Source organism: Oryx dammah, unplaced genomic scaffold (assembly GCF_014754425.2).
Source record: "Oryx dammah isolate SB20612 unplaced genomic scaffold, SCBI_Odam_1.1 HiC_scaffold_3, whole genome shotgun sequence".
NCBI lineage: Eukaryota > Metazoa > Chordata > Mammalia > Artiodactyla > Bovidae > Oryx > Oryx dammah.
The window spans coordinates 112,093,131-112,109,523 of NW_024070187.1; the positions used below are offsets into that span (position 1 = coordinate 112,093,131).

A 16,393-nucleotide genomic window follows, 5' to 3' on the forward strand; every position below is an offset into this window, starting at 1 on the left:
GAGCTCGGCAAGAAGTACTGCGTGTACTGCCTGGCCGAGGTGAGCCCGCTGCGCTTCCGCTGCACCGAGTGCCAGGACATCGAGCTGTGCCCCGAGTGCTTCTCCGCCGGCGCGGAGATCGGCCACCACCGCCGCTACCACGGCTACCAGCTGGTGGACGGCGGGCGCTTCACGCTCTGGGGCCCCGAGGCCGAGGGCGGCTGGACCAGCCGCGAGGAGCAGCTGCTGCTGGATGCCATCGAGCAGTTCGGCTTCGGGAACTGGGTGAGCCGCAGGGCCCCGGGCGCACCTGCGGGGGTGCGGGCGCCTCGAGGGCGGAGGCGGTGGCGATGGGTGGTGGAGGGGGGAGGCCCGCGCCCGCCTCCCCGGGCAGGGCCAGGCACACAGAGAGGGTGAGCCAGCCGCCCAAGGTCACACAGCAGGAAGTAGCGGAGCGGGGCGGGGAGGTGGGGGGGAATCGGGCCGCGGCTGGCTGCCCCTCACCCCCGACCCCAGGGCCGTTTTCCCAGCCTTTTGGGCTGACCTCCGCTGGTGTCTGCCGAGTACACCCCTTGGGCGAGGCCGGACTCCCGGGAAGGAAGTCGGGGGGACACAGGCGGCTCTGAAACTTGACAGCAGTAGGGTACCCCAGGAAGGAGTGGGTTTCGCCTGGAGGACAGCGTGCTGAAGGCCAGAGGAGCTCCTCTCCACGCCCTCCGCCCTGCAGGCAGGCGCTCCTGGTCCTCCCTGCCACCCTCACCGCCACCAGCACTCACTTTGTGGCCTTGTGTCCCCTGCCGGGCACTTGTTGACCCTCGCGTCCCTGTGACACCCTGGGCTTCGTGTGCCCCGGACTGAGTGGGTTCTGCCATGGAGCGCGTGGACCGGGCCACGCCTGACCTTTTGCATTTGGGTCTCTCCACTGGGGGCTCAGTTGGTAAAGAGTCTGCCTGCAGTAGACCCGGGGTTCGATCCCTGGATGGGGAAGGTCCCCTGGAGAAGGGAAATGGCAACCTGCTCCAGCATTCGTGCCTGGAGAATGCCGGTGGACAGGGGAGCCCGGCGGGCTACAGTCCATGGGGTTGCAAAGAGTCAGGCACGACTGAGCGACTTCACTGTCTTTCTCTCAGGAGGTTTCTTTGGGGACGTTTATCGGGGAGAACACAGAGCTGGACTGGAATCATTCACATCAGGCTCTCGAGAGAGAGAGATGTGGTGGCTCTTCTCCAGGTGGTTTCTGAGGAGTGCTCTTCGCACTCTGCAAGAGGCTCTCGTCCGTGTTAGGAGGAGAAGTTCTGGCTTTTGTCCCATGACCACCAGGGATGTGCGGCCACCTCCAGGCGTTGTGAGGAGTGTGTGGGGGGGGAGACGGGAGCCCGCTCCCTCATCTTTCCGGACCCTTCCACGTGCTGTTCCCCCAGCTCCTCTAACCAATCTCCAGCAGCACAGCCGTCCCTCGTCATCCGTGGGGGATTGTTCCAGAATCCTCCCAGGCCACCAGAATCATCCCATACTCTGTCCCTTGTCTAAAATGGCAGAGCGGGGTTGAGCCCACGGACGCTGGGGGCCGACCACCGGCCCCTTTTCCTGGGCTTGCTGGTGGAGGCGTTCCACACTTTTCCCCGCATCCTCAAACCTGCCCTGCCTGTATTTAGGTTAGCTTTATTCTATTGGTCAAGCGAGCCAGTCTTCGGGGACCCCTGCCCATTCTGCAGCCCTGGAATCTCGAGCCTCTCCCAGCTCCTTGGAGACCCTGCTTTGGGTTCTCAGCTGAGTGCCCGCATCACAGAGGCCACGCTCCGGACCCTCCTCACTCTCCTGAAGTGCTGCCCATGGATGTGTATGGAGCCTCTGCTCCGTGCTCATCCTGCGATGGTGAAGGAGTCCGGAAAGAAAGGCGTCAGCCTGGCCTTCATGGGCTTTACAGGGTCGTGGCGGGCTGGTCCTGAGTTCCAGCCTCCGGTTGCAAACCCATCCCTGCTGTCCCCGTGCGTATCTCCTGGACTCCTTGACCCAGATCTCACACCTTGATCCTTCCGCTCCTTGGGCTGCAAATGGAATACCATTCTCGGGGTCTTCTTCAGGGTCCAGTTTAGCGGCAGCTCTGTCTTCAGAATCCTCCAGAAGCTAGCCTCCTCTCACAGCCTCAGTGCAGGCTGATGTCCATCTCTTGCCTGACTGCTCCTGGAGCCTCCGGACTGGCCTCTCTGCTTGGTCCCCAGGCCCTGCAGCCCATTCCAGGCAGCAGGATTGGAGCTGTCTCTGAGGACAGGTCATGTCCCGTCAGCCTGCAGCAGCTTCCAGTTCTACGGAGATGAAACTTGAGGGCCTGCGGGGCCTTTCAGCGTCTACCTACCCTGGGACCCTTTTGATCATTTGTTATTTCTTCTGTTGAGAGCACTCCCCCCACCGCCCCAATCATGGTTTGTGTCTGGTCTTTCTGCTTCCATGTCAGTGCTCCAGAGAGACTTCCCTTCCCCGCTTCATTCTTGCAGCTCTTATCTCTGCAGTCGCCGCTAAAAATAGCTGGCGTGGACCGAGAGGCTCGCTGGGTGCCAGGCACTGTGCTGAACTCGCGTGGTCCCTTGTGAGAGCCTCCCAGTGCAGGTCTGTGCCGCAGGTTCAGACAGAATCGTTTGGTGTCCGAGTCTGTGCTCCGAGCACCCCCGTCAGCACTGCCTCCCTGCAGCTCTGCGGAAAATACTCGAAAAGCAAGCCCAGGACTAAAAGATGTATTAGAGTATGCTGAGGGAGGCCGGGAGGGTGCTCTGAAAGCAGTGCTGCTTTAACTTGCACACGAACCATCTGGAGAGCGTGCTGAAAGGCTCTGAATCGGGACAGCAGCAGGCTCAGCTGTTCCAAGAGACAAAGCCGGGGCCTTCTCCCTGCTCAGCAGGCGTTGCGGTCTGGGGTTGGAGGTCCACAGGCCAGGCCAAGGTGCGGCTCCCCCGTCTCTCCCTCTCCGCTCTGGGGCGCCTTTGCCCTGAGCGTCGCTGTGCTGCCTCAGAGGCTCCTCTGCGGTGCTGAGCTGCAGGCTGTCTCCAGGCGCAAGCCCCGAGCCGCGTGCCCCACACAGGCCGCCTCAGAGGCTCCTCTGCGGTGCTGAGCTGCAGGCTGTTTCCAGGCGCGAGCCCCGAGCCGTGTGCCCCACACAGGCCGCCGTCAGCAGGTGTAGGCTCCGGGGGAGGCGCTTTGTACGCATGTCTGCGTGCTCCTCTCAGCAGGCTGTGGGCTGGTTCTTGGTTGAAGAGCGGCAACCCCGAGAATGGAAGGCCCTGGTGCAGAGCCCAGGCTTAACCTCCTGGTGCGGCAGCAGCGTCTGCTGTGGCTGGGGGGCTGCACGCCCCTGGCTGGAGCCGAGTCTTGACTAGGTGTGGGGTGAATGTGGGGGCCGGGGCTAGGGGACAGGGACCAGGTCCCACGGGTGGGTGTGGGTGCGGGGACAGTGATGGAGAGGCAGGTGAGACCGTTGGGATTTCTCTGGTGGTACTCGTGGGCACGGGGTCGTGGGGATTCTGTGGGGACAGGTCCTGCTGAAGTTTGGACCATTTGTTCACAGTCTGTCCCAGGGTCCGGGCCTGGCTGAGGGGTGCCGGCCACAAGGTCAGGAGGGTTTGGGGATGAGCAGCAGAGAGGACGGGAGTGAGGGGCTGACACCCGTGACGGGAGACAAGAAAAGGGCTCAGGGTGGGCGGGGCTCACCGCGTCCCAGCACCATGGGTTTTGAGCCCCCCCGCCCAGGGCAGCTGGTTGTGTGGTGGGCACTGTGCAGATTTTGGATTGGAAGACACAGATCCTGGGGGGACGCAAGCACAGATGTGAATGCCAAGCGGCACTTTCCCACAGCGCCACGCATTTGTTAGTTGGTTGCTGGAGCACTGACCAGTTTGAAGGAGGCGTGGGCCCCCCCCACCTCCTGTGGTCAGGAGGACCCCAGGGGCAGGTGGGGTTCACGCTGGCCCCAAAGCTCGATTTCACGTTGAAAAAGGACGTGGAGTGCTCTGTGGACCCTGCGAAGCCTTGTGCTATGAACGTTACGTTCAGGCTGATTACCGGAGGCAGGTGGAACGTCATGAACAAGGGCTTCTCCTTTTGTAGATGACAGTGGGGCCCGGCAGGCTGGGTGACGCGGACGCGCCGTGTGCCTTCATCTTCTGGCACTCGCTGAGGATCCACTTTGTGTTGGACCCCGTGCTACACGCAGAGCATCCCCGGGTGAGGTCTGGACACAGCGGGTTACAGAGAGTCCAGGGCCTCTGACGCAGTGGGTTCTCAGCATGGCTCTCTTCCTCAGCATGGTGGAGCCCTTCTGTGTGTTGGTGGGAAATGGATAGGTCCATCCTGTGAACCTCCTGAGAGTGGGGGTCTTAATCGCCATCAAGGAGGGGCAGGGAAGAGCTTGGGTGGAGAAACCAGCTAGAGTTCAGAGGGTTATACAGAGCAGGGCTTTTATTGTTTGGGGGGCGGGTTCTGTGGGACCCTAGTTCCCTGGCTTGGGGTTGAACCCATGGCTCTGCAGTGGGAGCATGGAGTCCACCGGAGTACCAGGGAAAGGAAGCCCCTGAGCAGTGGGTCTTAAACTTTCAGAGTGAGTGAGGAAACCCTGGGAGGCTCCTTAGGCACAAATCCTGTCGTTCACCTCCCCGACCCCACCCTTCTGAAGTCAGGTCCGGGGTGGTGTGAGAGTCTGCAGTTCCAACAGGGACACAGGGGCTGCTGCTGCTGTGCCAGGGACCCTACTTTAAGAAGCACCGATGTAGCTAGAGTAAGGCATGCGGCTTGTAAAACTTTTACTATTCAAAAGAAAGTATATATTTTTATTGTGGTAAAGTATGTATTATATATACATAATGTATATATAAAGTATATGGACACATGTATCTAGTGTATACATAAAGTATGTATCCTAATACTTTATGTATCGTGATACACAATGTATACTTTATGTATACATTAGGTGCATGTATCCATGTATACAGAAACTTTATGCATACTTTATGAATACATTAGACATACAGTGGACTGCAAGGAGATCAAACCAGTCAATCCTAAAGGAGATCAGGCTTGAATATTCATTGGAAGGACTGATGCTGAAGCTCCAATACTTTGGCCACCTGATGCCAAGATCTGACTCGTTTGAAAATACCCCAATGCTGGGAAAGATTGAAGGCAGGAGGAGAAGGGGACGACAGAGGAGGAGAGGGTTAGATGGCATCACCGACTCAATGGACATGAATTTGAGCAAGCTCAGAGTGGGTGATGGACAGGGAGGCTGCAGTCCATGGGGTCGCAAAGAGGCCGACGCGACTGAGTGGCTGAACTGACTGACGATGTAAAGTTTGCCATTCTGACCACTTGCCAGTGTCCAGCTCAGTGGCACGAAGCGCATTAGTGCCGCCAGGCAGCCGTCACCACTGGCCGGAACTCTTGTCGTGAACAGAAAGTCTTCCTCGTCACACACTAACCCTGTTTCCGTCTCCCGCAGCCTCTCCTAGCTGCTGTTCTGCTTGCAGTCGTGTGGGCTTACCTGTTCTAGGGACCTCACCTCAGTGGGTTCTCATGATGTCTGTATTCTTGTGCCTGCCTTCTTAGGATAATGTGCCCCGGCTTGGCCAGTGTTGTAGCAGGTGTCAGAACCTCCTTTGTGTTTAAGGTTGAGTAATAAAATAGTCCGTGGTGTGGACGGACCACCCTTTGTTTATCCAGTCGTCTGTGGATGGGCACTCGCTGTCGGGAATGCATCTGCGGTGAACACGGGTGTCCAGATAGCGCTGAAGTCCTTGTCAGTTCGGGTAAACACCAGGAGGTGGAATTGCTGGATTGTGAGGTAATCCTGTGTGTTTCTGGAGGACCCGCCATGTGGTTTTTGCAGTGGGGCCTGTGGCTTCGTAAAGCTCTCTCACAAGTATAGCCTGATTTGACCTGAGAAGCTTTAGTCCCCCTGAGGGGCACTCAACAGGTGTGAGCTGGTGAATTCTGAGTAGGGAGGAGGACGGGGACCCTGGAACAGAGGGGAGGCTTATGGAGCTTTCTAGCTTAAAAAAAAAAAAGACCCATCAAACGGGAGCGGTGGCCCAGGGACACAGGGTACCTAGAGTGGCCTGGGAGGATGGGCTAGAGATCAGTTCTCGTGGCAGCTGGCCTTGACCTGGCCAGCGGTGCGTGGTGGGGGCGGGTGGGGCTGGAGGGCAGGGGGAGCGTCTGGAGATGCAGGCGGCCAGCCCAGGGTATCCTCCCAGCCCTCGAGAGGCCGGCGGGCCCTTCCCTCACTGTAAAAGGTGACCGGCCGGGCTGGAGGGGGAAATGGCCACATCCAGGCCCCCGTGAGGTGTGCTGAGCTGGAGTCCTCGCTGCAGGGAGGGCGCACGCGTACTGGAGCACGTGGGAGGCCGGCGGGGCTGCAGGCCCAGGTCCGAGTCCAGAGCCCAGGTTGGGTCCTTGGGGCGGGACGGCCAGCCTGGAGCGCTTTCCTGGGCCTGCGGCTCTGACTTCACTCAGTCCTTCGGGCCCACCGCCCCCTCCTTGGCCTTGGACCCCGCGCTCCTGGCCCCGCAGGTGGCTCCCTCTGCCCCCCCCGCCCCAAGGCCATGCAGCGTCCTGGCTGGCCCCCGGGGTCTCTACCCCAGCTGCCCATGCAGTGGCCCTCTGGTTGCTTCTGTCCCCTTGAGGAGTCTTCCTTGAAAGAAGGAAGCGGGAGCCACATCTCCTTGAGGGGATGTAGCGTGCCTGGCCCTGGAGCCTCGGGAACAAAGCCAGCCTCCTGGCCTCTGCCCCCCAGGCAGACACGAGGCTGGTCAAAAAAGGACGTGCACCCTTCAGGGTGCTCCAGAGCAGCCCCGCCCACTGACCTGCTTGGGAAGGGTGCCCTGTGACGCGACTGAGAGAGTCGTCCTGATAAAGGCCCCGGTTTGCGCAGAGACAGGGGACTGGATGCTCTGCACCGGCAAGAAGTGGGTCCGCGGTGTCCCCCACATGTCCCAGGGGTCAGAGAGGGGGCCACGGCTGCATGCCTGTGAGGTGGTCCGTCCGGAAAGGGGAGTGCTGGCACCGCCCTGCCTGTGGGTGGGCTGCACCCCTGGTGCTAGGGTGGGCGAGAGCTGGCCTGTGTTCCTGGGGTGGCCGCGCCCAAGGTGGTCCTCCCGATGTGGGAGGTGGGGGACGCTGCGCGGTGGATGAGATGAGGTGGAACCCGTACGCGTTACCTGTGGTTGCTCACGATAGTGTGTTTTATCCCGACAGAACACTTCAGAGGAGCAATTAGAGATCGTAAGCAGGAGCAGAGGTGACACACGCCTCACAGCAGTGAGTGAGTGAGCTAGGATGCGAGTCTCACTCTGGGCATCACGGACGCCTTCCTGGAGGAGGTGACCTGGGTGAACACAGGCCCTGGAAGCGACGCTAACAGCTTCGTAGTAGGAATAACAAAGCCAGCGTCCACGGGCCAAACCGTGCCCAGCACTGGACCGTCCTGTGAAGGTGGTAGTCAGTAGCACCCCCATAATCCAGACCTGGAGACTGAGGCGCAGAGAAGTTAGTCCCTGACACATCCAGGTCCCTCAGCAGTGAAGGGGTGGGGCCTGGAGCGGGCCCGAGGCCCGGCCCCAGGCTGTGCAGAGAGAGGGGAGCTGGCATTTGTCGGCAGAGGCCGGGTCATAGGGCGGGGCGGCCTCAGCCTGAGGGGAGAGACCCCGTGGCAGCCCCACCAGGAGCTGGCCAGCCCACGGTGGGACTGGCCTCCGTCTTTTCCCTTTGGTGACCTCATGGGCCCAGTTCAGCGTCTCAGAGATGCGTTTTATTTTTCAAAGGACTCCAGGAAGCAGCATATCGAACTCTCCTCACCTTGTTCTAAAAATGGGAGTCTTTTTTTAAGTTCGCGTATAAGAGAACAAACCTCCAGACTTTGGGCTGCTTCCCGGGTTGTTACCGCAAGCTGCAGTGGGAAAAGGGCTACCTTCAGGCTACAGCTGGGTGCCTTGTTCTGTTTCAGTTGTACTTGAACTTTCCCTTCAAGTCTCTCTCCCTGAAGCACTTCGGCTGCTCCTTGCTCGCCCAGCGGGCCTGTCTGTCTGTCCATCTACCCATCTGGATGAAGCAAAAAAACCTGGACCTTGAACGTGGGAGGGACAGGACCTCCTCTCCACCCACCCTGCCCCCTGCCATCACGGGCCGCTGTAAGGCACAGATGGGACCGTCCCTCCGTGGTGTGACCCACTGACACGTGGGGACTGGAGATGCGCGAGATGAGACGAGCTGGATGCCAGGCCAACGGCCGGCATGAACCGTCATCGTCGGGGTGTGTCCATCACTGCTTCCGGGAACCTGTGTGTCCTCTGTGGACTCCTAGGGTCAGAGCCTGGCTGTCCCCTTCTATCACGGCCCTCAGTCTCAGAGACTGTGGAAGTCAGGCTCCTGTGGACTTTCCCGGGCCTTCTTCACTGGTGCCGAGCTGATGTGGTGGTCCCCAGGGTCGATTCTCAGCAGTTGCTGGCCGGCATCTCCCCAAGTAGTGGCCTCCCCCTAGGCAGCTGCCAAGGTGGTGATGCGGGGACCTGGGGACAGAGTGCCAGCCCCGCTGCTTTGTGGCTTCATGAACAGCCACTGCCCGGGTCCCTCTGGAGCCAGAAACCCCTTATGTTAACTGAAGAGGAGCTGGGTCACTGAGGTGTCCGCGCAGGGCCCACGGCCGTCCGGCCCCTTGCCTGGCGGGGCTGGAGAAACCCAGCCTGTGTCTAGAGACTGCCCGGCTTCTTATCCCTGGCCACCCGCCTCCATGAAGGAGGCCCCAGGAGTGTGGACGTCTGAGGAGCAAGACGCGGAGCAGTGGGCCACCGGCCTGTGGACCCCGAGGAAGCGCGCCTGCGCGCTGCCGGGGGGCGGGGCTGCCTCCCGGAACAGAGGTCGTCTCTTTTAAGGACGCTGTGTTATATATATATTTGTGTGTGTGTATGTGTGTGTGTGTGTGTATATATATATATATATATATATATATATAATTTGATGCAAGGAGATCCAGCCAATCAGTCCTAAAGGAAATCAGTCCTGAATATTCATTGGAAGGACTGATGCTGAAGCTGAAACTCCAATACTTTGGCCACCTGATGGGAAGAACCAACTCACTGGGAAAGACCCTGATGCTGGGAGAGATTGAAGGCGGGAGGAGAAGGGGAGGACAGAGGATGAGATGGTTGGATGGCATCACCGACTCAATGGACATGAGTTTGAGCAAACTCTGGGAGATGGTGAAGGACAGGGAAGCCTGGCCTGCTGCAGTCCATGGGGTCACAAAGAGTTGGAAACGACTGAGCGACTAAACTGAACTGAATTTTCATGAAAATCTTAGACCTGTTTAAACAGAGAATTGAGGCAGAATTTAACTTAAAAAAAAAAAAATCCCTTTTAGTTTTACTGAAATAAGTGGAAAACTAATGCACAGAACCTCCACCTCCCTTCCCGGCACCCCTCTCAGAACGTGAACGTCTTGCATCTCAGGGCAGGAAGTTGGTAACACCCGCACAGACCGCCCCTGAGGGGCTGCCCCGGTGCACACTGCCTCCTGTGTCTCCAGGGCACGCAGGAGTGCTGGCAGGGCACCTGTGGTGGGGGGCGGCCCAGGTGCCCCCTTCCTGCTTCTCTCATGCTCGGGACTCGTCCTTCGTTTTCAAAACGGGCAGTGCCTGCGGCCAGCGGAAAGCACTAAGTCCTCAGACGGCGGAGGGCCTCCATCCCAGCACCCCCACCCCCCCGCTCCGTGCCCTGGGCACTGGGCTGGGGGCCCGGGCCCCGAGGGAGTGTCTGACGAGCACAGGCGGGCCACCGCCGTCTCCCACGTGCTCTCGCCGCCTCGCGTGGGGGGCTCAGAGGGGCCCGGCAGCCTTGCCGGAGGACGGCTGCACGCCCCTGCCTGCTCCGTCCGCAGGGCGGGAGCTGACGGAGAGGCCCTCGGACAGATCACGGGGCTGCTTCGGTTCGCTCAGATGCCGCGTCGCTGCCCAGCCTCCTGCCGCGCCCTCGGGCTGTGAGTCTCCCCCTCGCCGGGCATCCGAGGGGCGCGGAGGGCAGAGCTCTACTGCAGGGCCGCACTGGACCAGGCCTGGGGCCCCGGCGCTGAGCCGCGCCGCACTGGCGAGGGTCGGACGCTGAGGGCACGGCTCCCACGCCCCGGCCGCCCGCCCAGTGTGGGCAGCTCAGCTCAGGCTGGTGGCACCCGGCTCCCTGGTGAGCACAGCCTTTCCTTCTGGAAGGACATGTGTCCCGGGGGCTCCCTGGGCCCGGCTGGGGTGGGCTGGGCTGGGGGGAGAGTGTTACTGCTCCCCAGCGCCCCCCGTTCCTTTACTCTGAGGACCGCAGGCTCCAAGGCAGGAGTGGCAGCCTGGGAGATGGTGACGGTAGTGATGATTGTGACGTCCTTTTGTTTTTTTGGACGAAACGTTTCCTGGGAAAGGATAACTGCACACTTGGTGCTGAGAGAGGTTTTTAAAGAAAGAAGCTTGTAGTTTCTCCAGCAGACAGTCTGCTCTCCGCTCTGATCCCCGCTGCCCCTCACGGTGCACAGAGGTGGCCTGGCAGGGTGGGTCCCAATGTGGCCTTCTCTGCCCCCCTCCACACCCCCGCCCCCCTCCACACCCCTCCTCCCCCCGCCGAGCGGCGCCCCCCGGGGAGAGGCTGGCAGGGCGGACGCCGGTCTGGTCCCTCTGAGGGGCTTCCTGACACCTTCCTCCCCTCTGTGCCCGGTGGTCGGCAGGGTCAGCCCCCCAGGGGACCGGCTGGTTTCCTGGGCTCCCGTTCGGCCTGTTGGGGGTGCAGGGACCATCCCGACCGTGGGGGGGCGCTGAGCGTCTCTGGGCGGGAGGGGCAGAGCCGGGGGAGTGAGGCCGGCGAGGCGCAGAGTGGCTGCAGGGAGCGAGTGCACACTGCAGGCGGCTGCTTTCTCAAGTGGCTTTAGCGGTTCCCTTTAAGGAAGAGGCCTCTTGGCAGAAGGAAAAGATTGAGGGACTTGTACAATTTCCTCCCATTAATAACCCTGTGCGCGCAGAGCGGGTCCCTTCTGGAGGCGTGACCTCTGCCTGCAGCCCAGGCCAGTCTCCAGCTGCTTGCTGGACCCCAGGGGCCGGCAGAAGCGGTGGCCGGACTCCCGGGTCATCTGACCGCCACCCGGGGAAGGAACACACCGGCCCAGGGCCGGGGCATCAGAGACGGAGCCCAGCCCTTTGCGCTGGGACGCCGGCGGCGCCGTGAGCCGGCTTCCTCCCTGGTGGAGAGGCCCGTGGCCCCATCTATTCTAGTTCAAAGAGCGGAGAGGTCACTGGAGTCAGTGGGGACCCCCCCGCCCCCAACCCCAGGGCTCTGGCTGCCCACTCAGGCCTGATTGCTGGTGTGCAGGGCGGCCCGAGCCCCAGGGAGCCTCTGCTTGTCCTCTTAAGATAACTAGAAGAGTTGGGGGGGGGGGGTGTGGCTTTCAGCTGTGTGCTCCAGGCCGGTCGCCCATCTGGGTCCTGACTTTCTCGGGGCATGGGTTCCCCAAAGGTCCTCCCCCCAGCACCCACATCCAGAGTGGCCATGGGGGATGGACAGCGCAGCGCCCAGGGAGCTCCGCGCCCGACCTGTGCCTGACCCTCTGGTGCTGCTTGTCTCTGCAGGAAGACATGGCAGCCCACGTCGGCGCTTCCCGGACCCCCCAGGAAGTGATGGAGCATTACGTAAGCATGTACATCCACGGCAACCTGGGGAAGGCCTGCATCCCCGACACCATCCCCAACCGGGTGACCGACCACACCTGCCCCAGTGGGGGCCCCCTCTCTCCCAGCCTCACCACCCCCTTGCCTCCCCTAGACATCTCGGTGGCCGAGCAGCAGCAGCTGGGCTACATGCCGCTGCGGGACGACTACGAGATCGAGTACGACCAGGACGCCGAGACGCTCATCAGCGGGCTCTCGGTCAACTACGACGACGAGGACGTGGAGATCGAGCTGAAGCGCGCACACGTGGACATGTACGTGCGCAAGCTCCGCGAGCGGCAGCGGCGCAAGAACATCGCGCGTGACTACAACCTGGTGCCCGCCTTCCTGGGCAAGGACAAGAAGGAGAAGGAGCGGGCAGCGCGGCGCAAGGTCACCAAGGAGGAGAAGGAGCTGCGGCTCAAGCTGCGGCCGCTCTACCAGTTCATGTCGTGCAAGGAGTTCGATGACCTGTTTGAGAACATGCACAAGGAGAAGATGCTGCGTGCCAAGATCCGCGAGCTGCAGCGCTACCGGCGCAACGGCATCACCAAGATGGAAGAGTCGGCCGAGTACGAGGCGGCCCGGCACAAGCGCGAGAAGCGCAAGGAGAACAAGGCGGCGGCGGCTGCCGCCGCGGCAGCGGGGGGCACCAAGCGCGGCAAGGAGGACGGCCGGGATGGCGAGTTCGCGGCCATCGAGCACCTGCCGGGCTTCGAGCTCCTGTCGGACCGCGAGAAGGTGCTGTGCAGCTCGCTGAACCTGAGCCCCGCGCGCTACGTGACCGTGAAGACCATCATCATCAAGGACCACCTGCAGAAGCGCCAGGGCATCCCCTCCAAGAGCCGCCTGCCCAGCTACCTGGACAAAGTCCTCAAGAAGAGGATCCTGAGTTTCCTCACCGAGAGCGGGTGGATATCCAGGGACGCCTCCTGAAGCCCGCCGCGCGGAGCGCCCGGGACGGACGGACGGACAGCTGGATGGCTGGATGGTCGCGCGAGAGCCACACCGACAGCAAAGAGAAAAAAAAAAAAGCTTTGTGAGCCAAAACGAAAGGGGGTGGGCGGGAGGAGGAGAGGAAACGCTTTTCCGCCCCTCCCCCATTGTTGGTCTTTTTTTTTTTAAACAAATCGAGTCCTTTTTTTAGGGTATCAATTCTTTTTACGGTCCTCTGAAGAAGCAATAGCAACAGTCGGATCAAGGGGAAGACAAAACCCGTGTGTATTTTAACTGAATCCCTAAACGTAGTTCTTTAAGGTGACGATTTGCCTTTAAGTATTCAGTGTGGAGCATATGATGATGAGATCGGGAAATTTCCTTTTTTTGTTGTTGCTTCCCAGTGGTACAGGACTGTGAGATGGGCAGAGGAGCCCTTCCCTGCCGGCTGCCGGCTGCCGGCTCACCCCTGTGACCTGAGTTCCGCTGCGGCTGCGCTCGGTGTCGGGCAGGTGGCACTTTAGGCGGAGTGCACCGGGCCAGGCAGAAGAGGCTGGGGAAGGGCGGGACGGTCATCCGTAGGGAATCGCTGGGAGGAATCTGGTGTTGAACGGTTTGGCCAAACTGAGCTTCCCCACGACGGCTGGCGATAGCACTTTGAGGGAGCTCACTGTGGTGTCTGGAGGGGGTTGGGGGGAGGGGGGCGTGAGGCCCAGCGCAGACTGGCAGAACGCGGGGCCTCCTCCCCTGGGGGTGCTTCTTGCTGGGCTTAGAACTCGGCCTTGCGTTTTACTTGGAAGAACTCATTTTAAATGAAGTTCACCGCGAGTTGAGAGTTCTGGGTTTGGGGTCAGCTCCTCCCAGGGTTCTCACCCCAGGGGCAAGCCCCTCTTTCTCTGAGACTGGCCATGTGTCTTGTGTGGTCTCAGGCGCTGGGCTAGGCGAGAGGGACCCTGGTGACCTGGAGGCCTGGGCACTGCTTCTCTGGAAAGAAGTGGCTCAGAGTCTTGAGCCAGACTCTGGCATGGCTCTGCCCAGCCTGGTTCAGAGCTCTCAGGGGCGCCCTTTCGTGATGGGCACGGTGCCTTTGCACAGGAACCTGAGGAGTCGTGTCTCCCAGCTGCCCGGGGCTCTCCTGCCCAGGCCCTGCTGTAGAGTCGGTGGAGTGGCCAGACCCCAGTGCTCCTCCAGCCGTCCTGGGGCGCATCCTGCCTCTCATCCCCCACAGCTACCAGACTGTTTACCTTCCAGGATGCCTGGGCTTGAAGTTACATTAAAGTGAAGGTATTTGAGAGAGAAAAGAAAAAAAAAAACACCTCATCATTTCCAAGGACGGCTTAGTTATGGTGCCTTTTCCTTTCACATCCTGTCTGTCCCCTAGGGTGAATTTCCAGCATTAAGTACACACTTCAAGTATACTGGGGGCTTCCCTGGTGACTCAGATGGTAAAGAACCCAGCTGCAATGCAGGAGACCTGGGTTCAATCCCTGGGTCGGGAAGATCTCCTGGAGAAGGGAATGGCAACCCATTCCAGTATTCTTGCCTTGGAGAACCCCCACGGACAGAGGAGCCTTGGCGGGCCACCGTCCACGGAGTCGCAGTCAGACGCAACTGAGTGCCTGACGCTCAAACATGTCGTCCGTGGCTTTAGTTGTAAACTGCATCGCGTGCTGGCAGAGTAGCACTCCCCACGACCTGACTGCAAGCCTGGGACCTCTCTCTCTGACCGTAAAGCAGCGGGCAGTGGTGTCACTCCCGAGGGTGACCGTGGCTGCCGAGAGCGCAGAGACGGTGCTACGTCCTTCCAGGGGTTCTCAGCCAGGGTTCCTGGAGCAGCAGTGCAGCGTCCCCGGGGGAACCTGGTGGCCCTTCAGGGACTTGGGTGCCCCCAGGCCTCGGACACGCGGGGTGGGGCCTCGCAGGTCACTGGGATGCGTGCTGAAGTCTGAGAACTGTGGGCTTTAGCTGCTCTGGTGTAACCGATTTTCTACATCAGATTCCTAGTTTGGTGAGGTTTTAAATTTAAGTCTTATTTTTATACAAAACGATTGCCAGACTTTCACTAAGCTTAAGAAGCAAAAGCTCCCTGTAAAATGTGCGTGGCCCTGGCCAAGAGCTGTCAAACGAGAAGTTCTGTGCTTAAGCAGGTTGTCAGTGTGTGTGTCTCTTCTCAATGGTATGAAGAATTTATTTAGGCTTGACTGTTTTTAAACACCATAATGAATGTATAATTTATGTTAAAAGTGTGAACCCTTTGTTACAAGGGAAAAGTAATTTTATGATTGGTTGCCTCTTGCCCCATCAACTCCAGCTATTACTGTCACATTAGTCCCGCCCCTGCTGTTTGCTTGGAGCCTTTAAGTTTCTGTATTTAATTCTTATGATAAATGAGTCACCATGGTCCCATGGAATTAGGTCTTTTCAAAACTGAAACTCTCTCAAGTCACAGAAGATAATCAGCTGTTCAGAATGATACTCTGGATGGCCAGCATTCCAAGAATGTATTCAGACTGAAACTCTGCCTACCACCTTTTTTCCCCCTTTTACACATTAAACAGGTTGAGAACCAAACAGTGTCACCAATTACTTTTTACTACCTGCCCCTGGAGCCGCAGCTTTCCAGTCTCAGAATCAGGATGGGGAACAGCTTGTGACATGTCTTAGCGTGGCTCTTGGACTTTGCGCCTGTTTTTCCCTCCATACTGTTGAGTTCAAATAAATCTCTTGTTAAGCAGAAAAGCCCTTCAGGCCAGCGCTCCTTCCGAGAAAGGAATGAAACACCCAGACCTTCCGTGGAGCCAGGCTGCGGAAGCCTGTGGTGAGTAGACAGCGCCGGCTCCATCACCTGCAGAGAGCAGCGGATCCAGGCCGTATTTGGAGAAGACCTGGGAACCCGGCCCGAGGGCAGCCCACGGGCCTCTAACTGCGGTGGCAGTGTGGACACAGTTAATGTTTTCCTGTTAGTGTGACCGTGGATGAGTGAGACAGGAAACCGTTCACATTTAAGCCAGACCATCTCTGGTTTAGCACCTTTTAACAGGTGCAGCTCCAGCGGAAAAGGGATGGGAGGGGACACTCACAGAAACCGTACAGATGTATCCAGAGAGGCAAAACCACGTGCCCACAGCCGTGGTGGAAAGGTGGGCATGGCTCCTGGCGTGGTTTCCTCAGGGAAATCTACCGCCTTTAGTTACGTATTTTTCACTCATTTATTGGGCTGCCTCAGGTCGTAGCTACAGCACACGGGATGTTTCCTTGCAGAGCACAGGTTCTCTAGTTGCGGCTTATCTGCCCTGTGGCATGTGGGATCTTAGTTCCTCAACTAGGGATAAAACCCAAGTCCCCTTCATTGGGAGGTGGATTCTTAACCACTGGGCCACCAGGGAAATCCCTGGGCTATGCTTTTGACCAAATAATTTAAAGCAACTTAAAAAGGGTAAATTTTTTTGCAATTTTAATGATGGGATTATTACCTATACCTTTCAAACTTGTGTGCCCCTCATTTTTATGCAGTAAAAATAGATATAACTGTACTGATCTTCAGTCCCTGAAGTACCCCTCAGAAGCAAAGACTGTGGGAGGGAGGTTACTTGTTCTCTGGCTCCATCATCGTTTTTCCCTTAGCGTGAGGAAAGGAGGGTCCTAAGGAGAGTCACAGGGTCAGCATCTGCCGGTCCTGTCTCTGCTGGTGCTGCTCCTGAGTGTCTGTGGTCCCCTCACGGTCACGGGCGGACCCAGGCCTGCCCCCCGCACCGGCTGCCGGC

At 59.3% G+C, this 16,393-nt stretch overlaps 1 protein-coding gene across 1 annotated transcript in view; it reads left to right on the forward strand.

Moving 5' to 3' along the window:
* Positions 1 to 15,200, forward strand: part of TADA2B (transcriptional adaptor 2B) — a 16,063-nt gene extending 863 nt beyond the window's left edge. Inside the window, exons 3-6 of the mRNA XM_040237339.1 lie at positions 4 to 160; positions 196 to 264; positions 11,616 to 11,675; positions 11,809 to 15,200. Coding sequence (XP_040093273.1) covers positions 4 to 160; positions 196 to 264; positions 11,616 to 11,675; positions 11,809 to 12,629 — 1,107 coding nt within the window. The 3' untranslated portion in view covers positions 12,630 to 15,200. The remainder of the gene's footprint in view (positions 1 to 3; positions 161 to 195; positions 265 to 11,615; positions 11,676 to 11,808) is intronic.
* Positions 15,201 to 16,393: the final 1,193 nt, after the last annotated feature.